Source organism: Cygnus olor, chromosome 14 (assembly GCF_009769625.2).
Source record: "Cygnus olor isolate bCygOlo1 chromosome 14, bCygOlo1.pri.v2, whole genome shotgun sequence".
Taxonomy (NCBI): domain Eukaryota; kingdom Metazoa; phylum Chordata; class Aves; order Anseriformes; family Anatidae; genus Cygnus; species Cygnus olor.
In genome coordinates this window covers 7683521-7703140 of record NC_049182.1, presented here as the reverse complement: position 1 = coordinate 7703140, position 19620 = coordinate 7683521, and the positions used below count along the sequence as shown (strand labels likewise).

Sequence of the window (19620 nt, the reverse complement as noted above, 5' to 3'; positions counted from 1 at the left end):
AATAAATAAATAAAAAACAAGACATATCAACAGCACTAGAAAGAGGTCTGTATTGATCAGGAGGCAGAGCTCAGGCAGAGGAAACTGGGAGCCATCCCATTGTGATTTAAGTCAGTGACTTCTACCAGGCAGGAATTTGGCCCATTACAAAATCCTACCTGTTTTCTCACAGCATCATTTTTCAGTTAACTGTCAAATTAGTCAGGAGCCGCAACCATGTTTCATGATAAAAAAAGTACAAAGTGGAGAATTCTGGTATCTTAACCGAAAACTTGAAGAGCCCAGATAATTTTTCTGGGCTAAAGAGACACATTTAACGCAACAAAGTAGCTCCATCACACTTCAGACAAGCTCCTGCTGTGGGTTTGCAAGTCTGTTTCCATTGCACACTTCCAGAATCCTTTCGGACTAAGTGAAGGCTTCATTGGAGAAAGTTAAAACAAATGGTAATTTCTTTAGCTAAGCCCCAAAAGCCCCCTTTGAAAAGTTGTCAGGACTTTCCAAATTTCTAGCTCTTTCGGGCTCTTTCATGCACTGCACAGAATTATCTAAGGAAGACCATCTTTGGCACTTAAATAAATTGTGCTGTGTCAATTCTGCAGTGCTCAACTAAAACCAGCAGGACCCAGCATGCAATTATGAGACCAGAACGGCTCCCAAAGTACACATGGTGCAGAGGCTTCCAGCAATTATTTCTGTGATCCTTAAGACAGAGGTTGTTCAGGGACAGAATTGCTCCTTTTGGTAATTACAATCCTAGGGCTACGTGATGCCTGTCAAACTCTCCCCCTGTACATCACAGACCACTTTTGTGGATCATTATAAAATAAATATGTCATCCTGATGGGATTTTTCCTAGTCACTCAAATGCAGAAAACGTAACAAGCTGTAGCTCATCTGAACCCGAATGTAACCAAGATGCCACGACAAAAAAAAAAAAAGCAACACAAAATGTTGCTTCCCAACTACTTACTGCACATGGGACACGGGTGGCTTCCTTAGCACAGACACAAGCCGTAACCAACTGGATGTGCAATCAAGTCAGCATTTGTCCAACAAGAGGTAAAAATGACTTCCTGGGTGATGTCACAGTACGGGCGGAACAGTAAAGGCTCTCGAGCATCCTGAATCATCAGGCCCACATGTGACATTCTCCACTAAGCTTTGTTCTGGCAAAATCACCACTATTCGAGGAAGGAAAGGCAGTATTTTCATTTCTTTTCTGCAATGCTGGATGTAAAACTTGGAAAGCAGAACTGCCTTAACCACATGGCAGGAGGATGGTAGTTCATAATTAATTTTCCACATCAGCTGTTGGCTGCCCTCCTCTTCCTCGCTGCTAGGCTGCAAACTGCCAGTGGAGACTTATCCAAGAGCAGACATGCCACAGTGCAAAAAGCATGGTTATTATTAGCTGTACTTTATAGTGTGGGCTAGCCAAAAATAAGAGGTAAGTGAGCTGGGGTGCAGTGAGAGAAGTACCAGAGCAAATGCAGCCTTGACTGAAGCTGCTTATCTAAGAAATGCAAAAATGAAGGGGATAGAAAAGTAGGATGGGGAGAGACAGACAGACAAGGGAAGGTTGCAAGCAGATATGGGAATGTGTTTTCAGAAGGTCTTGAGCTAGGCAATTCCAAAGTGTCTGCAGCCCAGAGTTTCCACCCTTTTCCACCCCTGTTTGGCTCTGCCCAAGCTGCCAAGTAGTGGTAAGGGGCTCCAAACTGCTGCATCTGCTGCGAGAAAGAAGCTTTACTCCATTCAGACCTTGGTTAGCATTTTCCACTCAGACTTCAAATTTCTCAAAGACCAGAGTGCAAAGTAATTACAAGGAGGTCTTTGGTCCTTACAGGAGAAAGGTCTCCAGGAGAAAATTAACCACTACTTCATCACGCTCTCTGAAGTCCAGAAGGCAGAGCTGTAAGGTGACAGCTCAGGAACAAGCCCATTTATATGACTTAGGGCAGATCCATTGACTTCTCAGTATTTCAAGACTACAGGTAAAGGACTATTATGTTACTGTTCTGTGATTGATATCTTAAGAATTCCATGTTAGTTTTGGAGTTTCTCATTTTCTTTCAGAAATTCAACTCAGTTCTGCTGCTGATATCAGCTTTTAATTCATTTTATACCAAGATATTTGTTATCAGAAATTGTGCTTTGATATGTGTCAGGTTGATGGATTCAATAAAAGCCCTGTCAGGAGAAGCAGAGTGAATAGGGTTGCAGAAGTGGTGTCATCAATGGAATTGATACGTTAACAGCCAGTCTGCTGATCTTGCAAAAAAACATGCAAGTATAATAGCCATTTTATTTCCTCACCCTGGCAAAATAGTTCAGATAAACACTAGAGAATATTTGCATAAATATTACTCATATGAACAAGCTCAGTGTGCTCATTAAAAAAAAAAAAATAGAAAAAGTGATCCTGTATGCAATTCTGTTTTCTTATCTGGTGTGGAAAGTCCAACTGAGAAAAATATAGTTTATTGAAAACTAACTTCAAGAATTCAACCAGATATCCCCTCACATTCCAAGTGAATGTTTCCTTCAGTGGAACAGGAAGAAAATTTCACTGCCATATTCAGACACAGCCAGTAGACCTGCACCCCTCATCAAGCCATTGGAAAAATCACTTTATGGTCCTATTGACATCCAGACTTAGAGACATGAAAAATCAGTGTTTGTTTCTGATTTCAAAATGAAATTACATAAAAAGCAAGAAGAATTTGAAGAGAGAGGCAGTAATTTTTTTTTTGACCAAATACAGGGAATGAGAGAAAGAGAGTTGCTTACTGCACTGCTGTAGGTCAAGAAGGGCTTGCATATACAGCTACACCCTCTCTTTGCTTCACTTGTGTCATACCATCACAGTTGCAACACTGCCTTTGCACTGTTCTATAATAAAATGAAATTTTGTTAATTGAGCTGATTTACAAAATATATATGTGGGAGTGGTTAAAAAAATGTAATGTTGGAATTAAACTTTTTTTTATAAATATATATATTACAGCCTAAACAAAGCAAAATATCCAAAACAAAATATCCAAAGCAATTCATCTGAAATAGCTGAATTACACTGAGGATTTATGCCTATGTAATGAAGACAATTAATTGCTATGACATCCATAAAACATTAAATGAATGTAGGTGGGGCTTTTTGTTTGTTTTTCTAATTCTACTTGCAAGATAAAATTTATTAACTATAGTTAATGTCTACTTAAAATTTTTCTCTTATATATTTATTGAATGTGCTTTTTCAGCAGAACAAAGCATTTTACTAACCTGATTCTACTAATCTAAAAATCTAATCTTAAAGCAATTTAAGAAAAATATTACTCTACATTTCATCTACAGATCAGTTAAAAAAATTCCTTACACAATAAGAATACCATCATCACAAACACTGAAGTGCTGCTAAAAGGGAATCAGCTTGTCTCATGTGAGCACACAACTTACGCTGCAAGATGAATGCGTTCAGCTAACATTATCTGGACATATTTTGCCATTTCCAGCAGAGATACAGAGCAAATGTGGGTCCTGATGTCATTTGGTGTTACCGTAATCGCTTAACTAAACTAAATACCTGAAAGAAACTGGCTCAGACCAGAGCAGGAACCTCAATCAAACAGATCCGCATCCAAATCTCATGCTTTGCCCTATAGGTTCCTCAGCAGCTCAGCCAAGGCTATCTCCATGCCTCCAGCCATGGGTATCAAACACACCTGCACAACCTCTGCAGCCTGAGGTGTGAGCCTCAGAGACCAAGAGTCGGGCTGATTCTGATGGGAAGGATACGGGGAGTCCATCAACACTGTTGGCCTGCCCAAAGCAGGGTCAGCACCAAGGTCACTGCCAACCAAATGTCCTAACCTCACAAAACTCAACTTGTCCAGGTGACTGGAACAGCCGAGGCCTGGAGGTGTGCATCGTTACTGTCACCATTAAGGGACAGTCCCTATGAACAGGGTAATAGTTCTCTGTAACATTTCCCCGAGACATCCTGATAATACTGCTTTTATTGCATGAAACAACACCAGCAATGCAGCAACCAGGACATTGCAACACATCTGTAATTCGTCCTCCCTTCATTCCACTGTGCTGCAACTGCACAAATTCAGACACCAACTACCCACACCTGCAATGGATCCCCACACATCACGGGACACCCAGTGCACCCAGTGGAACACACACAGCAAGGAAGATTCACTTGCTTTCACCTACAAAACTCAAACAAACACAGAACTAAACAAACTGCTGTGATTTCTACATTATTATAGAGTAAAATATTTCTCCACAAGAGCTGAGAAGCTCTCTTGGTTATGAAATACCTTACAGCCTTCCCCTTTAGGTATTATAATCACAAGAGCAACAGCTTGGAAATAAACAAAAGTAAAGATGACAACAAAATCACAAGTGATGTTTAACGGGCTCCTGTTCTAGAAAACAGATGCTACTGTAGCAGACAGACAAACAGAACAAGTACTGCAGGAGTTTTAACAACAGAAACCTCTCCTCCCTGACACCAATGTGGTTTTCTTGAAACACCTGTACAGATTAATAATATATACTATATATAGGCAGAACAGACCTTTCTTGACTCTCAACATTTAAAAGCGAAGGACATAATTTAAGCTATTCCAACTTTTTCTGCAGTCACTGGAGACAGGCACGTACCTGCAGAAGACATTTAAAGCAGGTATGCAAAATGTTCAACACAAATCACCTCCTAGAAATGCCTGTCTCCACAGGGAGCTTAAGCAAGAAGCTTAGACAGCTGACCTAGGTAAATGAATCCCAGCTGCTGGGTCCACCTGTAGGAATCTAGTGCTCTGGTACAGCCTGGCAGAGGCAAGCAGACACAGGTCTCGGTTTGTGCCGCATTGCTCTGTCACTCTAGCTCATTGTCACCATTGCACGGGGGCTGTGGGAGATAAGAAGTCCCAGCTACCACCCATCTGGGCAGCAGATAGAACCACAGGTTTGGTTTCCTTACCAGGACCTTCCAATCTTCCCAATAGCTCCACTTGCAGCATTCAACATACAATTAAGTGCAACATAAATTATACAGGAATTGCATTTTTCTGGCAATATTCAAGCTTTCAAGTGCCACTGGCTTCGAAGCAGCACAGCCCTTCGCCCAGCTCCCCCAGAGCCCTTCCCAACAAGCACTGCCCGTGTGAACAAGCGCTACCTGCAGGGCTGTAGCATGAGAATTTGAGCCTACAATTTCCAGAGGTAACGCTACAGGTGTGATGATATCAAAAGCAGAAGAATGAAAGCACAGTCTCCTGGATGCCTCATGTTTTCTTAGAGGCTTTTAAGTAAGTCTTAACTCTTCTTTTTTTTCCCCACTAACACCAAATACGGGTGTTATATTGCTGCTATATTTTTTGTCAACAAACCGTACTGCTGGTTCAGTCATGAAAGAGAAGTCAATACCTATGTGTTAAAAAAAGGATAGCATCATCTGATACCATTCTACAAGGATCTTGGAACCAATACTTTAAATTTTGTTCTTTGGAAGCAAATTTTGCCTCCACAGAAATAACTTGGCGTACAGAAAAGAAACTGCAGTATCAGAGGCTACACTGCCCTAAATGCTTCTACAGCACAGGTTTTGTCTACAGTATGTTCCTTAAGTCCTGGCCTTCAATTTCTTGTTAAAAGATGAGTTACATATTTTCTTGCTATATTTACAGCATAACAAAGGAAATGTTTTTGTGTAATATGAGAACTTCCACACATGTAAAAATTATAAAAGCCACACAACAAAGAGGGCATGTAAGATTATGCAAGAAATTGGTATTACTACTGTCCTTGGCAAACAATGAAAATATACCAAGCACAAAGGGGAGCACAGGGCTGTATTACAAATTGGCTACTCCAGCGTTGTTTATTATTTTCCTCTCTGACCCTCTGAACTACAGACGTAAGTGAAACACGACAAGTGAGACTTCCAAAATGAGGATGTCTATCAACACGTATACATCATCATCAACAAAACACAACCATCAACAAGCATTGTGTTCAATAAAACACTTTATATAGACACGCACCCCCTTGAGCCCAAGACTTTAAAAACACTTCAGTCTCGATGAACGCTCTCCAAATTCAGAGAGAACAAAGGTTATTTACTGAGGCAGTATGAGCATGGCACGTATATAACAACAAACACAAAGGCTGCTAACTTACTATTTTCACCGTATGTAGATATCCAAAAAACAGTACAAAGACAAAAGCAGGGGGAAAATGACATACCTTACCAAACATGAATGTTGGACTCAACTCGTTTCAGAGCAACATTGGTGTGAAGTAAGTTCCCCAGGTGACCACCAACCACAATTCCTTTCTAAGGTCCCCAGAGGATCCAGCTCACCCTTGTCCCTGAGGAAGATGCAGTGTCCTCCAGTACGTTAGAGCCTCAGCTGCAGAAGATGCTGTTCAGAAAAAGGAGAGAGGAGAAGGTGTGGAATTAAATTCTAGGGTCAGTTGTTTGGCAGATTCAGAGCAGAGCGTAAGACAACATCTGATAGGAATGAAATGTCAAGGCAGGACAAAGAGCCTGTGACAATCCATCATGCATGGCACCTTCAGAGGGCAATCTTTGAATTCAGGAACGGTGGTGCAAAGCTATTCTTGCTTTACAATACTTTAATAGCACTACTGCACCATGAAACGAATGCCAGCTTGGCTGCATTTTATTCCAGCCAGATATCATACTAAGAAAGTAAGTAATACACTTCTCCATAGGGAATATTTTAATTCATTATGGTATTTTCACAGAATAACAGAACTTTCATATTAAATGCAGGGACACAGGCTCAGTCTTAATAATTTGCACTGTTAAAATGGCTCACATTCAGGAAATTCAAAGCTCCCAAACAGGCAATTACATCAGGTCTTTTAGTCAATGGGAAGCAGTGACTGTCAGCCCAACGCTCAGCAACATGTTTCTGAAGTTCCTTCTCCAAACCAATTGTCAGAGACAGAAAAAACATCCTAAGGATTTCTGGGAGGGTGAGAGCTCAATATCACCATGTTTTCTAGCTCCCCATCACTGAACACTACCACCTTGAAACAATACCATCACCACACAAAAATCTTAGAGAAGCACTGAGAAGGTCAAACATCCGTATGTTCATTGCTGCCACTGTATTAGTTGGCCCTAATCCCTCTGGGATGTGGGAAAACATTCAAAGGACTGCCCTTCCCTCAGCTAAACAACACAATCTGCAAAGTGAGGTGAGGCAGAACTGCACAAAGCAGGTGAGGAGCAAAAGAAGAGCAGGATCTGGCCTCTTAACTAGCTGGCAAGCAATTCACTTGTTGGACTGCAGCCGCCCAGGATGGGAGCACAGCAAAGCTCACCTTGGTCCCTGTCCCCTGGCTGCTTTGGCTGGCCTCAGCTTGCCAAACAGCCCTGTCCCAAGGGTGCTAGGTTCGGGGTCATCTTCCTGCTCTGCTCCCCGAGGGAAGAAAAGCACAGGTGATGAGGAAGAGGAGGGAAGGGATCGCCCCCGGGCAGTTGGGGCTGCCTTCTCCAGTGCACAGCCACAGCTCTGAGTGACAAGTGGAGGCACCAGATTGTGCCCATAAACCAGGCTCAGAGGCAATTTGTCTAACATCAACTCAACACAGCAACCATGAACACAGTCAGACTCTAACTTTGCTTAGAAACACACAAAGAAGAGATGGAAAAAAAATAATATAAATAAATAATAATAAAAAAAAGATATGCAGACATTTATTCCTTAGAGGTCTCCTACACAGGAGAAAGCCTGTAACAGCTTGAAATACCACAAAATCCCATTATGTCTTCACAAAAAATCCTGAACTCAGGAACAGGTTACAGCTGGAAAACCCAGTCAATTTGGGGGCTTGCAATAGAGACTATTTCACTAATCAGTGTGCAAAAATGTCTGTAATTAAAGTTAGCATCATGTTACTTTTTTTAATCATTATTATTATTATATTTATTTTACCAAAAGTCTACATAGCAATCATGGTCACACGAACAGCCAAGTATAGTCACTTTATTTAGCACTAATTACTTCTCTGGACCTTAGACCAGTGGTTTATGCTATGTCTCATATGTAAAGGCATAACTGGAGCAGCCTGCGAGATACCTGCAAAAGGAGGTGGGAAGCAGAGCCCAGCCCTGCATTTCTTGGCATACATTTTCAGACCTTCTGCACCTCTTGAACTCAGACATGAAGGAAAAAAAGTGGAGTTCACAGCTCCTGTCCTCTTCCAGGCTAACTGTAAAGCCTTTGGTTGCAAATGACGTATGAAAAATCAGACTGCTGACTGAAATGGTTGCAGAATGACTTATTGGCTTAGGAAGGGCTAATGCTGCAGTAGCAGACCTGTAGGCAGCAGCAAGACCTGATTCTACTGCTTTCAAGGGCTTTCTGTCTCTGAGGACCACAGTTACAACTATTTTTTTCATTTTTCTTCATAAAAATATATCACAAAAATCATGAAAAAAATCAGTTCTGCATTTTGTGCATTACCTATAGCATCATCTGAGCTGAAAAGTAGAAGAAAATGTAATAGGACTAGATCATCATCGCAAACTGAGTGCAGGAGCCTGGTCTCAGGTTGGAAAAGATGTGTTTTTGAAAGCTCCTATTTAGAACAGTTTGCCAATTCTCATCTGAAGCAAATCTCTTTGGTTAGAAGTTGGCACATTGCCTTAATAAGCTGCTAGGCATGCACTTAGACTTTCAGTGCTCTCTGAATTCCTGCACTGCTGGGCGGATCATAAATTACAGCACGGGCAGGAGAGTGCACTTTCAGCTCTTGGCAAAGACAAAAAAAAAAAAAAAAGAAAAAAAAGAAAGACAAGAAAAAAAAAAAAAGAAAATGAAGAAGAAAGCTTCCCTCACTTGTAACCACTACCATTACGGGAATGAGAGAGCAGCAGCAGCAGCGAGCTGGAAAATGCTGCTGCAGATTCCAGACAAGCAGTTGCCTGAGCCAGACTGAAATTCTGGATTAATCCTGATGTGCTGTGATGCTGGAGGTTGGGAAGTAACAGGAGTTAGGGAGATAATGGGGAAAAACAACTTTGGTCAAAATAAAATGCAGTGACTGTGCACCGATTCCATCTCTCCAATACAAGCATTTTTTTTTAATTTTAATTTTATTTTATTTTTACAGACATCTCTCACCCCTGCGTTACAACTTAACTAAATAAAACTGTGGCCAGGGCTCCCATGAGCAGCAAGGTGCAGGAGGGGAGTTAATGATTGTGGTGGAAAGTTGGTAGAGTTCACAGCAAACTCAGTAGCTACAGACTGGTATTTACTAGGACAAAGTGGCACCTGCATTCACGGAGAACTTGTCCATCCCATGCCTGTCTGCTGCTCTTCCCATCCTCTGGGTGAGCTCAGATAGCTTTAAAATTCCAGTAAAGTGCCAAGTTTTGGGTTCACTAGAGATCTGTAAAATCAGTGTCCAACAAAATGACATTAAGCAGGGCTAAAGTTAAAAAACCAAAACCGAAGCTGAGGATGTTACCCTGTTTCAGGTCTCCTTCCCACTCTCCAGGTTAAGGACTTGATTTATTTTTCTTTTCTGAGAAAGAGGAATGATCACTGACGAGCTGTGGCACGACTTAAACAGCAGTAGGTACGCACAAATCAGAGAGATCATTTCCGTTAATTTAACTCCATTGTTACATCTGGACCTTGGAGTTAATCACTGGCAGAACGGAAATTTGATTCTTATAAAAGTTTATCAAAAGTCAGTTGTGTTTGATAAAATGAAATAAAGTGTGTGTATATATATATATATATAAAATAAAAATCAGATTAATCAAAAAGAAGTTTCTTTTTTCCATCTCAATATCACACAGTTTTAAGGACCAATGAAGTTTTCTTGCCAATCTAAAAAGCTTCCAACCGATGACAAATGCTTTTGAACAGTATATGGAAAGTGCATGGAAACCATAGGACAGGAAGCCAGGAACCAGAGAACACAGCACACAGCTCCTAAGCTGTTCCTTGGATCTCTGACTTTGGGCAGCTCTAGCAAGCAGCTGTCCTGACGGCCACTGCCCAAGCCCGGAATGATGGATGAAGAGTGAGGCAGACACCAACACCCCTGCTGACAAATGTTTGTTCCAGTCTGCAGCTGCTGTAGTTTGCAGGGACTTTGTTTCAAAGGTAAAATGTGAAAGGTTCTAATCCAAAATGTATTTTATGCATTTATACACATTAATGTCTATATAGGTAGCTCTTGATGGGTGGCTCACAGGAGATTACGAGAAATTTGGCATTGCTTCAATCTAAAATCAAATCAAATCTGAACATACAGAAATACCCCATGTACTAGAAGTCCCGCATTTCCATTTGCTTTTTTGTTCTAAAATTTAGTACCACCCCCATTCTCTTTCGATCAGATGTGTGGAGGTAGCTACTGACAAACTACAAATTACTTTTGTTATACCACCAATTCAGAGCTTTACATTCTGTTTCGGGAACCCTAAATTAAATATTCTGGTACATTCCTAAATTAACATAGTTAAATGCATCAAATCAGTCTTCAAGCTACAAAAGCAGGCATATAAACGTTCTCATTAATCAGAAAGGCAGACAAGGCAGTTTTCCAGTAAAAAGACAGTATTTCCCTTAGAGGAACCTCAGTCCTTTACTGATAAAAAGCATGAATTATACAAAATAACCATACACTTTAGATGTAACAAATCAGCTCAAATATTAAATTTGAAGACACCACTTCTACCTTGAAATGTTCCCTGACCACGAATCAATGACGGACGGGAGACTATCTCAAAGGAAGCCTTGCTATACCTTTGTCCTGCTCTTATATTCTTCTTTAGACATCAGCTATTGATCACTGTCAAGACGAGGACAGGAGCCGGCTGGACCTTTATCTGACCCAGCACAGTCATCCTTGTATTTGGGTGACATACAGCTCAAGGTATGGGCCTTGTGGCCAGACGTGACCATATTAGTGAGAATTAGCAACTTTTTATAGGGCAAAAAGAGGTATCTGAAAGCTGAACAACATATTTGCAAGCAAATCTTACAGTATAGTAGATATTCAAATTAGTATCAGTTTGTCTCATCAAAAATTAATTGCAACCTACCTAACTGCAATTGAAGAAATTAGTTGGGCTTGGGAAAGATTAAATATTTAAGGAGTCTGATGATTTAAAAATAATTGAAACTGTATCTGCTTGCTTAAATATTAAAGTCCTTTTGGTTTTCACTTGTAGTGTGGACATTAGGAAATCAAAACTCCGTCTGTGTGTACAGCCATGCAGACATGTCCAACAGTCAGACATATGCAGCACGAGCACACGCACTCTTGTAACTACCCTCCTTCCCTAGAGCTACACCTGGGCAAACACGCAAGACTAATACAGAGGAGCTCTGCTGGAAGAGCCAGAAAAAAGTTGTAAAAGGTTGTGAAACAGGCAGGGAAAAACACATTTTTATTGCTAAATATTTAACAAGGTCAGCATCTTCTGTAAGTGCAAGAAAAAGATCCCACAGCAGACTTAGAACACAGCAGGGGATTACAACAATCCATTAGCAGATATATCTTCTAATTACAGCCTTGGACATTAGCCCCCATACAGCCAAATAACAGCTGCTGCTTTTGCCCTGTCTTCAGGATCAAGCTCACTGTTTCCTAGAGAGCTTCAGGACAATATGGCTTAAAATGCTCCCAACACAGTCACTGGCTTCAGCTGAAAGGAAGAGTATTCGACTATCTCAAAGGATGCCCATGACTCCTCATAGCTCAAAGCTAAGGGAAGCGGGCTTCTATGTTTTATAGAATTTGTTTCTCTGCTTCTGCCACATCAAGGAAGCTGTAGGATCAACATCTCATCCTGTCAGCTCCATCTCTGGTAAAGATCTTACATTAATTTAGTGTAGAGATGACACTGGTGAAGAAGAGAATAAAATGAGACTTTGAATCCTTCTTTCCGGAAGGCTAATGGTAAAAAATTGGTAGCAATGCAACTATGGCACTTTTCCAACTCTAACACTTAGAGCGTTGCCCACGACCGTGTCCCCAGACATACTTTGTCATTCACGATGGCTCAGTACAAAACATAAATAAAACAGAAGTTGCCAGCAATACTGGCACTCAGCTGCTTTGAGGCTTTTTTTCCTTCCCTGTCAACAAAACAAATAGCGAAATAGCAGAACTGCAATTCAGGTGATAACACCCATGATTTGGAAATTTGGTGGAGGCTGGTGGTGTGACGGGCTTCCTCAAGAAGTTAACTCAATGAAAGAATGCAGGTAGTAACAAGATGGAGAACACATTGACTGAAATTAATATAAGGTTATGCTGTGATGTTGCTGAATATTAGCATTGTGTTTTTTTGTTTTGTTTTTGTCATCCAACTGCAAAATAAAGGTATCCAGGGAAAGAAGAAACAAGTATTAATGTTATGAGGTACAAAAGTAAAATGCTAAAATCTGCACAAGTCTTGCTGCTGCTGCTGCATATGAGTAAATAATTTCTGAAAATGAAATCCAGACGCAGTGGAAATATTTCCCTTTTGAAATAAAACATGTATCTTGAAGAAAAAATCTGCTTACAAAGGCTGCTACTCACGTTCAAAAACATTAAGTTACAAGCTACTGTCTAACTGCTAACACTGCATTACACCATTAAGTTTTTTTTATTATTATTATTACTTTTACTACTACTCCTACAGTCTGGTTACAGTATAAAATAATATCTCTTGGGCTACCAATGCCGGAAAGTGCTTACATTCACATCTGTCCTTGTACTGCTGCTCTTTTGTGACATTGTTTCTTCTGTCAGTTCAACGGAAAGTAAGGACAAAGTTCCAGCAATGCACACGTCATTGTCAAATGATTGCAAAGGGTGGAAGCACATTCCTGAGGGAGTGAGGCAATGCTTAACTGATTTTTCTGGATTTAGGACAGAACGAGTACCAGTAACAGCTTGCACTTAATTGGCCAGATCTTCAAAATATTTCAATAATGAAACAAAGCCAGTTCTGCCAACAAGAGCCGACAGGTTTCTCTCAGAGGCAGTGTGTGGTACAGCCTTTGTCAATACAGTATCTAACCAGATTTCCTCTTACTCAAGCTTAAAATGGGAATGTAAGTAGCAAGCAATCACATCATTATCTTGGTATCACATTTAAACTGATAGCCTTACTTTCATGTGTGCTATAAGTGGCTTCATCAGGTCTATTCAGAGCAAATGAGAAGCATGTTTCTCCAGCTGAACTGCACTATACCAGCATTAACTTTTTATTTTTTTCCCAGCTTCCTAAAAGGCTTCATTTCCAAATTTAGTACGGCAGAGTCCTTAATTCATTGGCAAGGTGAAGCCAGTGCCTTTCTTTTCCCTTATCTCCTCTTTCCCCATGCCTGGGACAGACTGCATGCCACCGCGGGGCAGACGATCTCCTCTTCTGCCACCTCTCCTCCCATGGCTCACAAGTGACCAGGGTGAGGGCTTCACTCTGCATCCAGAGGGCTGCAGAGGTGGGATACGCTGTGACAGCCCCAACTGTCCCAAGGGAAACGTTTGTCAATATATGCCAAAAGGTAAAACAAATTACGTTAACGAGGGAAAAATGTTATTTTTGGATCCATTCCAAAATAAACTTGCACTGCACCAAGTTAGTGTACTGAGACTCTGCTGGGGCATTTGCAATAGTCTGTAATAGAGTTGCATGCCAGGATGAGGAATGCTGTTTATTACTAGAAGATTCAAATACCTTTGGATCTCTTTACCACAGCTGATCGCATATAAGTGGATCGTATTACAGGATCAGGGCATTACGGCATAAGCTTTTTATAAACATACTGTACTTCTCTTTCTCTGTATCAAAAGTATTAGCTTGACCACTATGAACTTTAATCTCATTTCAACTCAGTGTATTTTCATTTTGCCACCCAAAACTGGTGGCTAACTTCTCTGTATCTCCTTCAGACATGCTTTCACTGTTATTTATTTATTCTTCCCAGGATTCCCTTTATAATAGTGCAGATGAAATTTCCCAACAGTCCTGGCACTGTCCTCACTCTACTCTCACTGGAATTGGTGAGATTTATTACTAGCCTGCATTAAGACTGGTCATAAGAAGTCACTATTTTGCTGTCCTAATCTGTCATGCTGAAGAGACCTCTGATTTGTACTACTGCCATTTTTCCTTTCTCTCCCTTTTTTTTTTTTTTTTTTAATTGTTGGAGAATGAATAAGTAAATGCATATCTCCAGCTCCTGTTAAATGTCATTGCTAAGTAAACCTTTCGTCCTTTGCTAAAGTTGCTTATCTCTGAAGTTATTTAACTGTAACTTTATTGTTTATCTCTGTGGAACATATTGGGATAAGCTGGTATGTCAAATGTTTGAGAAAATATAAATATATTGGATTCTGTGGCACCTAGAGGACACACAGCTGTCAGTCAGTTGTCAGCCTGGAATCTGAGCAGGGATTTCCATTATAAATTCAGATTATTCTTCTCACTTTTCGATTTTAAAATCCACACAGAGCATCAAACTCTGATGCTTTTGCTGAGAGTCCACAGTGTGATTCTCCTTTGACGCATTCAGCCAAGTTTAGTTATGGTAGTAAAAACAATAGTTTTTAAACACTTCCCTAACTTTGAAAAGTTTTGTTTGATAAATTAGTTGTACACAATGTGCTCTCACTCTGAAAGTCACACCCCTCGTTTCTGGTTTTACACTGCTACAACCTAAGGGAAAAGTAAGAGTCAACCAAGTTCATAAATGACACAAAAAGGCAGCCTTATTTACTGCACAGATCTGACATGTTAGCCTGGAAAGTATATCAAATTCACTGACACTTGAAAAACACCATACTAACTCCTGAAATGTAGCTTATCCAATGTGGATCATGTATTTGAAGAAAAATAACCTCAACTCGAGCTGGAAACCAACATAAAAGCCTGGTAAATCTCTAGAGCTCTTAAGTGCTTTAATTTCAGCAACTGGTACAAAAAGGACAGAGCCAGGAGGATACAGAAGAGGGAACGCAGAGATCTGCTGGAGCATCAGGGAGAAGGAAAGGAGGAAAGGGTGCCCGCAGGGCAAGGACAAGGACCACGAGGGCTGGGTGAGTGCTCCAGAGAGGCAAGGAGAGGCCAGAGCAGACCTGGGGCTGCAGGAGGATGTCAGAGTTTTCTAGGTGAAGTATCGAGAGTTTGAAGAAAGCTGATGCAAGTTTAAAAGGACCATAAAGAAACAGGAGCGCTTGCTAGCCCCAGAACTGGACCTTCTGGTGCACAGCCACCAATACACTTGTAATTGCAAACTGGGACTTCCTTAATGTCCTCTCCCCTTTTCAAGCACACACACTGCTCTAGTCTACAGCTTCCCAAGCAGGCCACCTAGCCTTACATGTTGAACTAAAGAAAAGCTCCAATAATGAGTGCATAGTGCTGAGCAATCCAGGATTGGCACTGGAGGCATCCCTGCCTCCAGCTCCACATGAGAAAAATCATCAGAGTTCACCCACGTAAACACCTCCTGCTGTCTGCTCCTGGAGGCAGGTTACATGGACTTTTCCAGCAAGTCTCCAAACTAACCAAAATACTCTCATTCATCCATAAAATAAGGCAGCGTCACACTGCTTCAAGTTGGTAAAAGCTGGTTTCCTCATCACACTGCAAGGCTTAATGAACGGAGCACAAATACAGCATCCAGCAGACTGCACGGCTGAGCCAGCCTGAACAGTAAGTACCTGACCTGCCTTCAATCTCATTAGGCTCTCAGTAGTCTTAGAGCAATCTTTCTATTTGTGCTGAAAACCAAAGCAGCTAAAAGTAGACTATCAAATGCAGAGGAGTCTAGAATAACCTTGTTACAAAACACGCTGAATTCTCCTCAGACACAGCTCAAGACTGGTGACTCTGTTTGAAGTAGTTGATTAGCAGACCCCAGCCAGAAATATGTCACAGAGTCCAGGTAGAGCCTGATACCAGATGAAAAGACCCATTAGCCACTGCATAGAAAGAATACAATGCACTGAACCCCTCTGCATCTAGGCATTAACAAGGAATAATTACAAAATACAGCTGACAATTATTCAGCACAGTGCAGCGTTTGAAACAGATATCTGCCTTATCACCGTTTGCCTTCTATAGATGCACATTTACATCGAGTTAATTGTGCTTACAAGATAACTGGATGTGCCATCAGGCGCTTGTATTCCCAAACTCTTGCACCCAGCAAGAGACTGTGTTCGTTTAAAATCTTTTTGGAAATATGATCCTGTAGATAATCAGGCACGAGAATTTAGTGTGCTTTGCTTATTTCTTTTTTTTTTTTTTTTTTTAAAGTCCTTCTAAAACCCGAAATAACATTGTCAAAACTGTACTGCAGTTCTGCATGTATAAATCAATTAGCAGAAATTCAGCTCAAGGATAAATTTTTTCAGTTCACTCACCCTTAAACAATTGGATACAGCAAAAAAAGCCTACAGCTATCTATTTGCATAGCACCGCAAACAGTTTGAACAACACTAAAATGATGTTCATTGACCTGAATTTATCTCTGGTGTAACTTCACTGACTTCAGTAGGCTTTTGCCAGTGATAAATTTGCCCCCTGGGTTATGGGACATAAAATGACTATGAAATCACAGCTTTTAGAAACGTCAATGAACAGGTTTGGATGTGGGCAAGCCTGTGCATCAAGAAACTCTTCTCATTACAAATCTGTAAACTTTTGGCAGTTCGCAAAATGTTGCTCTCAGAAACATTTTGAAGAGCTATAAATAGACTACTCAGCCCATGATAAATTACAATCTGTGGAGCCTGCAAGATTAGAAACGTCTATAGCTCTGTTGCTTCAGTGGGGGCTTTCAGGCCTTGTTTGACTCAAGACATATTTTCAAACTTCAAGTTTTCCTGTGAAGATTCATGCATGTGTCTATACATGCATGTGCTTTAGAGTAGCTTCTCCTGGATTCTTCCTGTTTCCACCCGGTACTTTAAAGTTACAAAAGTTTGTAACTGGCACCATTCACAGAAATAGAAATGTTCTGCAATTCAATATTAAAAACAGAGTGGCCTGAGTTCATACAGTCTGATGTCCCTGAAGCTTGAGAGCTTTCATGAGCTTTGTGGCTTCAGACATGCCTTAACCACCTCTCAAATGCATCTTCAGAAATCTTAATGTGACCTCCTGAGCCCACCTGAAGTTACAGCCACATGCTTTGCTCTTCTGTAGCAGCTGCTGAAAGGGCTGGATTTCAGCAGCTCCAACTTGCATCCCAATTAGAAATGCTAATAGTTACACGCTCCTATTAACCCATCTGTTCTTCCCAAGAACAGCACCACTGCTTTGGTTGCTTTCTAAGTTTGAGGAATGGCATAGGAAGATGGCACGTGCACATCACATAAAGTAAGAAGCAATATGAAGCAGGGTGGGGGAAGGAGGTATGATCAAACTCTCAGCTGGTCTCAGTCAGCCTCAAGCTTTTGAAGTTAATGACTACAGAGCAATTTTTATCTTTCCGAATCCATACCTTGCATATTTGCAATCAATTCAGTAAAGAGATGTGACAACAGTTCTTCAGCAATAACCGTTTTTCAGTGAGCGTTATAATTACACCCAGACAATTATCCCAGTGCCAGAGGCCGGTGGGAAGTGTGCTTTCCCCTTTCTATTTTACTGTGGAAGGACAACAAAAAGTAGTTAAAGTATATATTAATGGTTCTTCAAATAATACACTTGATTACATCTCCTGCAGAATATTCTCCTTCATGTTTTTGTAATGAATCTGACCATGAAAAACAAATTTACTTCTGCAGTTTGTATCATTATAAACGCAACTCATTTGATGTGGAAAACCTACAGTTTAATTGCTTGATTTAGATTTGGCTGGTAAAATGCATACTGAAACATTACTCTTAATTATGTTAATTTATAACTGAAAAGCTAAATTTACAAAGGCAATAACATTAATTATTTACTTGCCCATTAAAGCTGAATATTTATTACCAAGCTAATTGGCTTCATAACTCTGCCAAAAAAAATTAAAAACGAGTTTATGAACTGATTTATACAGGAATGATACTGCCATATCTCTCAGCAGGTTGCATGTATTTAATGGATTGTATTGATATACATTCATTTATAGTCTGTTACACATATTATTTTTAAAAGATTTTTTTCTTGATAAAGATGCCAGTTCTGACTCAGAGAAAGATCTTTCATTATTCTGTACTCAAAATCCTATATGCAATGTGATAGACTTCCACTGGTCTGTAATAATTTATGAAGATTGCATCTTGCCTAGTCGTTTAAATGCTCACTGAATGTAGGAATACGTTGGGTTAAATCAACCAAAAAGGGAAACAGTAACTCAAATAATCCATCCCACAGCGCCAATAGCAGGACTATTAAGAAGCAATACCTAGCAATGAGGAGTCTCCATCTTCACTAAAAAAATTAGCTTCATTTCTACACACAAGATAACTAATATATTCAATATTTAGTTACGCATGTATCCCAAAATAATACAATTAGGTTACTAATGCTTACAGAACAATTTGAGTGTTACCTTAATGCATGATGAAAGGCTAATTTTGATTGCTGTCTAGATGGAAATTTTAATTCCATTTGGCAATGTCTTTTACTCTGGCACAAAGCAGACACCTTTTCTTTCTGCTTATGTTCCTTAAATATGTGGCTTTCCCAGAGGGTGATTGGATTACTAAAAAGCTGCCGTGGCACGGCCATCAGCATGAGGCAACGGACTGCTGGGCTCTTCGGCTGTGCTCGTGCTTCTGTGGACATTCTCTTTGACTGAGGCCTACTAATAATTGGTCTGCAGAGTGCACAAATAAACTGAATAAAAGAGCCAACCCTGACACAGTGTTCACAGAGACAGTGACTACTATAGCCAGTATTTGTGGGCGTCCTCAAAATGGGATGACTAATTCTAAATTACAGTCTAAACTTCCAACAGTGGTGTAATTGCACTGCGAAGGAAGCACAGAAATGTCCCAGAAAGAGAGGCAGTGGCTTGGTGGATTTAGCATACAAGCCATCTTACGTGAGATGGAATGGGTCAAACCACAGCTGAAAACTTCGCTTCCCTTAATTTCTTCCTGCAATTCCTCTGCAGCTGCCTGCAGCCCAGGGGTAGAGCCAGCAGCAGGGAACGTAGAAACCTCGGCCTCAGGGAAAGATCAGCAGGCTTAAGCTGTCAATATCTTATACGGAGAGGCTGGAATCAGGACTTACACTTGGTTTTTGATAATAAAACTGATAAAGGAAAAAAAAAAAAAAAAACACCACAACCATCCTTAACTGAAAATTTGGGAGTTCTTTAGTTCTTTATCCAGGCATTAGTTTGCATCAAAATAAAACAGATCACATCCAGGATCATCCAACATTTGCCTTTTGTGAAATTGCACAGAACATTGACCGTACACCACCAGAGCACACACGCAAGTGTATCTCAGTGACATTTTTTTCTAAATATAAAAGAAACACAACTCAGTACAACAGCGCACTGAGTGGGTACAAGACAGCTCCTTCACAGAAGCGGTAAGAACCTGCAAGATACAGAAGAACTTGTTAACTCCAAAATCCAACCTGTGACCTTCAAGAGACATTTT

At 40.5% G+C, this 19620-nt stretch overlaps 1 protein-coding gene and 1 long non-coding RNA gene across 5 annotated transcripts in view; one reads left to right on the top strand and one right to left on the bottom strand.

The window, feature by feature from the left end:
* Positions 1 to 19620, bottom strand: part of SGCD (sarcoglycan delta) — a 333594-nt gene that overhangs the window by 208023 nt on the left and 105951 nt on the right. For 2 of the 3 annotated variants that reach the window (XM_040573134.1, XM_040573139.1), the window contains exon 3: positions 6259 to 6437. In XM_040573134.1, coding sequence (XP_040429068.1) covers positions 6259 to 6270 — 12 coding nt within the window. In that variant the 5' untranslated portion in view covers positions 6271 to 6437. Of the gene's footprint in view, positions 1 to 973; positions 1009 to 6258; positions 6438 to 19620 lie in introns of those variants that run through there. The other variant, XM_040573136.1, reaches the window with a different exon arrangement.
* On the top strand, positions 980 to 4440 carry LOC121077713. Of its 2 annotated transcripts, none has more exons than XR_005824267.1 (3): positions 980 to 1450; positions 1850 to 1997; positions 3663 to 4440. It is a non-coding gene; the product is annotated as an uncharacterized LOC121077713 (long non-coding RNA). The 2 variants fall into 2 exon arrangements; XR_005824266.1 differs by lacking the exon at positions 3663 to 4440 and adding an exon at positions 2080 to 2405.